This window comes from Eptesicus fuscus, chromosome 13 (assembly GCF_027574615.1).
Source record: "Eptesicus fuscus isolate TK198812 chromosome 13, DD_ASM_mEF_20220401, whole genome shotgun sequence".
NCBI classification, from domain to species: Eukaryota; Metazoa; Chordata; class Mammalia; order Chiroptera; family Vespertilionidae; genus Eptesicus; species Eptesicus fuscus.
The window spans coordinates 6,822,933-6,830,838 of record NC_072485.1 but is presented as its reverse complement, the minus strand read 5'-3'; the positions used below and the strand labels follow the sequence as shown (position 1 = coordinate 6,830,838).

The 7,906-nt window shown below is 41.4% G+C and overlaps 1 protein-coding gene across 1 annotated transcript in view; it reads right to left on the bottom strand.

Annotated features, from left to right (window-relative positions):
* Positions 1 to 3,191: 3,191 nt before the first annotated feature.
* The window catches only part of DIXDC1 (DIX domain containing 1), a 31,724-nt gene continuing 27,009 nt past the window's right edge, over positions 3,192 to 7,906 (bottom strand). Inside the window, exons 15-16 of the mRNA XM_008150166.3 lie at positions 7,760 to 7,868; positions 3,192 to 6,204 (exon numbers count right to left, since the gene is read on the bottom strand). Of these exons, the coding sequence (XP_008148388.2) occupies positions 6,124 to 6,204; positions 7,760 to 7,868 (190 nt within the window). The 3' untranslated portion in view covers positions 3,192 to 6,123. The remainder of the gene's footprint in view (positions 6,205 to 7,759; positions 7,869 to 7,906) is intronic.

Below are 7,906 nucleotides of genomic sequence, written 5' to 3'. Positions count from 1 at the left end.
AACCCGCCATTCTCCGGAGCTTTATCTCAATTCATTGAGGTTCTGCTTCCCGGCATATGTGGACAGTTTGGCTCAAATAAACTCACAAAAATTCTTTATAGGTTTTAGTGGTTTTTCACGTTAACAGTAATGATTTTGAATTGCCTAAAATATATACTTCTGTGGTAGGCAGTTAGACATGAGCAGAGCTAGGACGATGCGCCAGGTACTGAAGGTCACCAGGGTGGAAAGCCTGAGGTGCCTAGCAACAGACGATCAGTTGTAGGGTGGGACCTGGCTCTGGGTGACTTTTCCTCCCCTAGCCACCGCCCCCCACCCCCCCCCGCCCTCCTCCAACCTTTCCTCTTTAGAGATGACATTGAGGCTTCAGTAGTATTTTAGCTCCAGAAATAAGCTAAAGCAGCCATCGCTGATCTCAGAACCAGCAGCTTCGATTTTGTTTTTTTATTAATCCTCAGCTGAGGATATTTTTCCATTGATTTTCTTAGAGTGGAAGGGAGAAGGAGAGACAGAGAGAAACATTGATGTGAGAGAGACCCATTGATTGGTTGCCTCCTGCACACACCCCAACCAGGGACCAGGGCCAGGGAACCTGCAGCTGAGGTATGTGCCCTTGACTGGAATCAAACCCCGGACCCTTCAGTCCAAGGGCCGACTCTATCCACTGAGCCAATGCCCTGGTGCCCACCAATCAGTCAGTGAAGACCACAACCCTAAAAGGACACACCTGGAAAACTGCTTAGTATTAACAAAAACAAAAAACAAAAATATTCTATTAAGAGCTCTTGGGACCTCCCCTAAAATCTCCACCCTTAAAACCCCTAGGACAGAGGAACCATTGCACTCTCCCTCCTGGGAATACCCCCATGCCTTTGCCTAACCCTCTCCCCGTCCCTGCCCTAGGCGTGCTACCATTAGCTTCCTCACTCCCAAGCTCTCAGGGCCCTTCCTTTACCTCCATAGCTTGTTTTCTAAGCCCATTTGTTCTAGGAATTACTTCTACATCTGTGATTTACCCAATCAATGTTCTCTTACAGAGCCACACTGCCTGGGCAATGTGCCTGGGGCTGGGAGGAGGATGGAGAAGGGAAAAGCTGGGGCGTGCTCCAGGGAGGAAGAGCACACTGGTTCTCCATGCTAAGAATTTTAGAGGAGGTCCCATGAGAAGATTTCAATTAAATATTCAGTAACTTTCCAGGTTTGTCCATTCAGCATTGTGGTCTCCACTGATTGGCCAGCACCAGGGCAGGCGGGTCATTATTCCGTGCAGCTGGTCCTGATGTCAGCCATGGCTGGTTTTGTTTATCTGGGCCTGGATGGTAAGAATGTTTGCTTAAATACTACTGAAGCCTCAATGTCATCTCTAAAGAGGAAAGGTCAGGGGTCCAAACCTCATGACCAGTGCTAGGGGAGAAAAAGTCACCCTGTGCCCGAGGTTCCACCCTACAATTGATTGTCCATTGCTAGGCACCTGGGACTTTACACCCTGGTGACCTTCTGTCTCTGGCCCATGGTCCTTGCTCTGCTCATGTCTGTCTAACTGCCTGCGGCATTAGTACTGATGTTGCTGAACCCAGATTTGGTTTGACTCACTGGTCAGACACCTGGTGCCATTCCCACCACCTACAAGACTTCCACTGCATTTGAATTTAATAACTGGATCTAAATTATAAATTAGCTTTTGTAGATGATGATCCCAGTGCACGGGAGCAAAGAATTTTCAGTAACCACCAGAGGCTGGCCCTGATTACAGCAACCAGCACCCCGCCTTGGTCTGGCACCCCCGCTCACCTGGTCCACCATCTCACCGCAGCCAACACCCACCATGTTCTACACGCGCCCCCTGGTGGTCAGCGCATGTCATAGCGACCAGTTCGGCTGTTGGGTCTATTTGCATATTAGTCTTTTATTATATAGGATTTATTTTTTAAATATCTTTTTATTGATCCTACTGGGATCAAGCCTGCAACCAAGGTACATGCTCTTGATCAGAATCGAACCCAGGACCCTTCAGTTCCCAGGCCGACGCTCTATCCACTGAGCCAAACCAGCTAGGGCAAGAATGTGTTTTAAATAAACAACTCCTCACCCAAGGATATGTATTTTTTAAACATGTTTAGAGAAACAGCATCAATTGGGTGCCCCAACTTGAACCCCAAACCTTTTGGTGCATGGGACAACACTCCCACCAAGCGACCCAGCCACGGCTGAATTTACTTTTATTAAAATATATTTTATTGATTTTTTACAGAGAGGAAGGGAAAGGGAGGGAGAGGGATAGAAACATCGATGAGAGGGAAACATTGATCAGCTGCCTCCTGCACACCCCCTACTGGGGATGTGTCCGCAACCAAGGTACATGCCCTTGACCGGAATCGAACCTGGGACCTTTCAGTCCACAGGCCGATGCTCTATCCACTTAGCCAAACCGGTTAGGGCTGTATTTACTTTTGACAAGTATAGCTAAATCAGAGGAGGGCACAGGTCAAACAGTCCTGGGATAATAAGTTGACCCCAGAGATAGGCTAGGAAATTCTTACATTCTTCAAATCAGTCCTGAAAGAATAGGTCTGAACTCCCCTAAACAGATTGGTAAAGGAATTTAAAGAAAAGGAAAACTCAAAACTAAAAAGGTTTGCACTCTTGAATTCTTATTTGTTTGCATATTTATAGTTTCAAAATAAGTGCTAAATCAATAAATTCTCCTTTATAATAATGTTTTGTGCTTACATTGGAAATACCAATAGTAAAATATCTGTAGCAATAAAGTAGTCCTTATCTCCACTCCTCAAGTAATGAGTAAACATGCTACCAGGGAGATCACTTGAGGAAATTTACTTTCACTAAATGTAAATTGCTTATTGATTCCTTTCAGTCAATAAACACAAGTGAAAATGATTAATAGTATTTGGTTTGCAAATTCCATTTTATTCATAGCTTGGTGTGTGTGTGTGTTTTTTAATTAGTTCACAGATCTGGTATATACAGGCAGTTAAAACTGGTTATCACTTTGATAATCAGAAGCCTCTGTTATAACCATGGTCTTTGTGAAAACATTGTAAAACCGAGAGAATACATGGTAATCTCTTTGAAAGCAATGGTTGCAAACATCCATGTTTCTAAGAAAATATAATTTTACATATATATATTTAAGCAAGCTATACCTCTTACATAAATTCAGACAATAGAAGAAGTGTGCAATCATAATGTTTATTTTATAGGAAAAAGATAAAAATTATTTTGACCTAAATGCTTTTTAAGTAATTTAGAGTCCTCTTGGATTGGATGTAGAGCATAAGATATTTTCCCTAATTTATAACCATCCTGGTCAAAAAGAGCTGAAAAGTTGGTCAGTAAGTAGGACTGTCATTTCCAAGTGAGTTTAATCTGAATTATTTAGGTACAAATTGTAAAGCGTTCCACTTTCAGCTAATTTAGGGAACTGACTAAGCACGGTATTCTGTTTTTAAATGAAAACTTTTAAAGGAATTGAGCTTTCGATTAGACTAGTTTGTATAAGAGGATCATTTAAAAATATCTAACAGGGTATAGAGATTATTTTATGAACTCTAAACATTCTAGTTCCTTAGATTTCTCAAAGAAAGAACTTCAGCTGTCGCAGGATGGACTGCCCCACACGGATAGGGGATGATACTAAATCAAGACACCTCCTAGAGTACAGCCACAGTGTATCCAAAAGGAGACTATTCACACCAGCATGAATCAATGCACACTCCACCCCAGAAGGTTTCTCTGTCTCTAGAAACTGGAATGAAGATTACCAACACATTTTACACAAGAATTATTGGAGTGACATCCTGTAACGGAGGTGCTTAGGGCATAAGAGATCGATGAGCTAAAGGGAAAAAATTATCTCATTTTCTCCCCTGAACTCAACTTCTGCTTTCTATGGAGGCACTAAGGCCATGCAGCGCCTTTTCCAAAGAACATAGAGATAAAAAAACAAGAAAGCTAGAGAACTTTGAAATTTTGCTCTGATTTAATTTTCTCTGAAAAGGTAGATTCTACATGATGGTAAGAATGTTTGCTGAAAGAAAACTGACAAGTACAAACTGATTTAAGAGACAGACACTCAAGGTAAATTGTACTGGAAATACAGTAATGAATTTTGGCCTGATAACCCTCATGCTGTCTTATAGCAAAACACTAAAATCCATGCAACAGACAAATTAGTGACATTAGGACTTTTTCTCCAGACTTTCTGGGAAAAATAAACTGAGAATATACCGGGGTGCTTTCATAATGAATTATTCTTATGACTGACTTTCCCAAGTTTTCACAGTCATTTCTGATGAGAAATCATCCTTCAATAGAAGACCAGGTAAACTTACATGAAGACATCAGGTGTCTTTTGATCTCCTGTCTGCTAGAAAAACTATCAAATAGATTATGTAAAACTAGCTCCACACTATGACAGGTAGAACTGGAACAGGAGTTAGTTATCATTAGTATGCCTGTAATAAAATAAAGCTCATTCGGAAACCACGGGCTGATAAGAAGAGCCCAATATAAAAGCTACTGGGTTCTCCAGACAATGGACACAGTATACAGAACGTGAGAATATACAGAACTCACACTCATTATAAAAATAGACATGGTTCTCAGACAAAAAATCAAGTGAGTACAAAAGAATTCTCCAAACACATCCTTATAAAACAACAAAATGTCATCTCAGAACTCCAATGAGTGAGTAGTCTGTTGAAATGGCAGAAAAGGGAAGATGAACTAGAGACAGACAGGTCAAGAACCCAGAACTGACCTGCCCAACTCTCCTGGTTGGCAGTGTACATTGGTGGTCACAGGCAGACTGCTTTTGGAAGGCAAACCTCTCTCTCTCTCTCTCTCTCTCTCTCTCTCTCTCTCTCTCTCTCTCTCTCTCTCTCTCTCTCATGATGGCTGGTTGATAGTGTTTGATGAATGAATGAGAAAAACCCAAGTTATTGAGTAATCTCTAGAAATTTAACAATTTTCTTTTTTAACTTTACACTTGACAATGTTACACATGAGAAAGGATTCTAGGTTTTTTCACCCAGAATCAGCCCTGCCATTTACAACCCATGCTCCATGCCCCATGGTTTCTATTGTGTCCTAAAGGATCAGCCTAGACTAAATATATGAGAAAATAACTCTGGCCTTGAACTAAAGGGCAGATCAGTAACTCATGCTCAATACTTCATAAACCACAAATACTGAAATTAATGGTCTGTCTCCTTTTAATTGCAAAGGAGATGCCATGAGCTAAAGAAAGTCATGAGAGAAAGAAAGTCAAGAAGATATGGGTAGCAGCACCTTTCCATACCCGCCTGGATTTTTAAGGAGACTTTCACTCCTTATTCCTTTCAAATATAAAATTCATCAGTTGGAAGGGGGAAAAATGGCTCTAAAGTTGAAGAGTCCCCAGAGAAAACTAGCAGTACATGGACTATGCCCTGTGGGCTAAAGGACAAGTTGCAGATCCAGTTAAGACACAAGAGGCAGCCCGAGGTCTTACTTAATTATGGTTTTAGCACAGTTTAGCACAAATATGGGCAGCCCTTTTTCCATCCAACTAACAATTCAGTACCATCCATGTCCAGTCCAAAAGATTCCTGAAGAGTGGCTTTCATCTTTGGTACCACTCCATGAGTTATTCTTGGTTTGTAATAGCTGCAAAGAAGCAAAAAAGCTGGTATCTTTGCCTTGTCTGTGAGTACAATTGCTGGACTCTGATTGCTGCAACCACTGAGGCCAATTGAAATAACAGCAGAGCGAGGCATCCAATTCCCAGGTTCCAGATAGTAGCAGCCATGCCCCTACAGGAGCAAGATCGTCCATCCTATTGGTTAAGGCCTTCGGTTTGTTGTCCTCAGAGCAGAATAAAATACTGTGTTCCCACGGACAAGGAACTCCCGATGAATTCATGGTCTACATTTGGACAGGGATTCTAAGTACCACATACACCAGGCACAGAAACGACTGGCCTGTGGCTGTCACACTTGGAGAAGCTTCTATTTTGGCAGCAAAAACTAGAAACTTTGTAGGGTATTCTAGTTTTAGTTCTCGTTCCTGAGTGAAGCAGCCAGGGCATGCCAAGTTCCACCAGTCCAAATCTGATACTTAGAATTAATTCTCCCCGCGGTCTTCTTCTACCCAGGCTACAATTTTCCCTTCCCATCCAGGGATAGCATCATCATCATGGAAAACCTAGAGAGAGAAAAAAAGCCATAATGAAAAAAGAACAGTAAGATAGGAAGTCTCACTAAACAACTGCTGCTGATAAAAATAAGACCTCAAATATAAAGGATAAGAAAGCATAGAGGACCCCTGGCCAGTGTTTCTCAGTGGTTAGAGTGTTGACCTGCACACCAAAGGGTCGTGGGTTTGATTCTCAGTCAAGGGCATGTACCTGGGTTGCAGGTTTGATCCCAAGCTTGGTCGGGGTGCATGCAGGAGGCAACGAATCGATGTGTCTCTCACATCAATGTCTCTCTCTCTCTCCTCCCTCCCCAACTCTCTAAAAAATAATGGAAAAAATACCCTCAGATGAGGAATAACAAAAAAGAAAAGTGTAGAGGAAAGCTTTGAGTTTGAGAGTTAGAGTCTATGTCCCTTTGGTTTTGTCCCTAAAGTTATAACGGGTAAAAAAAATTATATATATAATTACTTAGTCTTAGTTCCACATGTATAAAATGGTAAGAGCATCCCTAACACTACTTTGCTCATAGAAATATATAAGAATTCATAAATTAGGAACCATATAGTACATTAGGCTTCTTAGGAGGAAGCAGCAGTATAAACATTAAAACAAGAATGGGGAAAAAATTGGTCAGAAAGAAGAATCTTAACATGTTTGCATGCAGTTCTTTTCACTCATTCATTCAATTCATTTACTGAGCCACTAAGAGAACAGGGTTATTAAAGCACTTCAGTGAGGCCCTAGCAAATTTGGCTCAGTGGATAAAGCATTGGCCTGCAGACTGAAGGGTCCCAGGTTGGATTCCAGTCAAGGACACATGCCCGGGTTGCAGGCTCAATCCCCAGTAGGGGGCGTGCAGAAGGCAGCCGATCAATGATGTTTCTATCTCTCCCTCTCCATTCCTATCTGAAATCAATAAAAATATATTTTTAAAAAACATTTCAATGAGGAACTAGTTACAAAATAAAATACTGGCTTTCCCAACCCTCTTCATTCTATAACTACAATGAAAGCACTTATAATACTCCATAACCTAGAATTCTTTTCCACAAGAAAGTCTATTTTTAGCAGATGGACTATAAAGAGGAGCATAGGCTAAGACAATAATCAAGGAGTTAAGAATAAGTACAGTTGACTTTTCAGAAGTTCCTCACTTTCATATCTGAGAAAGTACCACCACTACTTACAGTTCCATATTCTTGCCTATTTCTTTATTTTGCTCTACATAGGAAGCAGAACGTTTTCTAAGATTTGACTACAGATACAAAAGGAACCCCAAAGCCAAGCTTTTGTTCAATCGAAGGTCCTTTATTTTTCTTAAAATAAAAATTCTATACAAGTTTGGTCAAAATAATTAAGTCCTTGAAGTAAAGAAGCTATCAACTTCTCGGGCCACTCCTTGACCTTCTCAGTCTAGAGTAGTCAGACTGGTCTGAGGCTTTGGGACATTCCTCTGACCTGGTTAGGGACCTCAGGTACTTATGGATACTAGTCCTTGAGTAGAAGCCTTTGGGGTTCAGGAATGACCAATAATACCACCCAGACTCCCCAAGAAGACTGTACCTCCTCTTTAACAGTGCCAAACTCAGGATCCAGCGCTTTGAAGTGATACCGGTGATTCCCTTCTCGGTCAATAGCAGCTTTAAAATCCTTCAGTGTCACCTCCCCCAGCCTGCAACAAATAGAGCTCTAAAATAGACTGTTTATCAA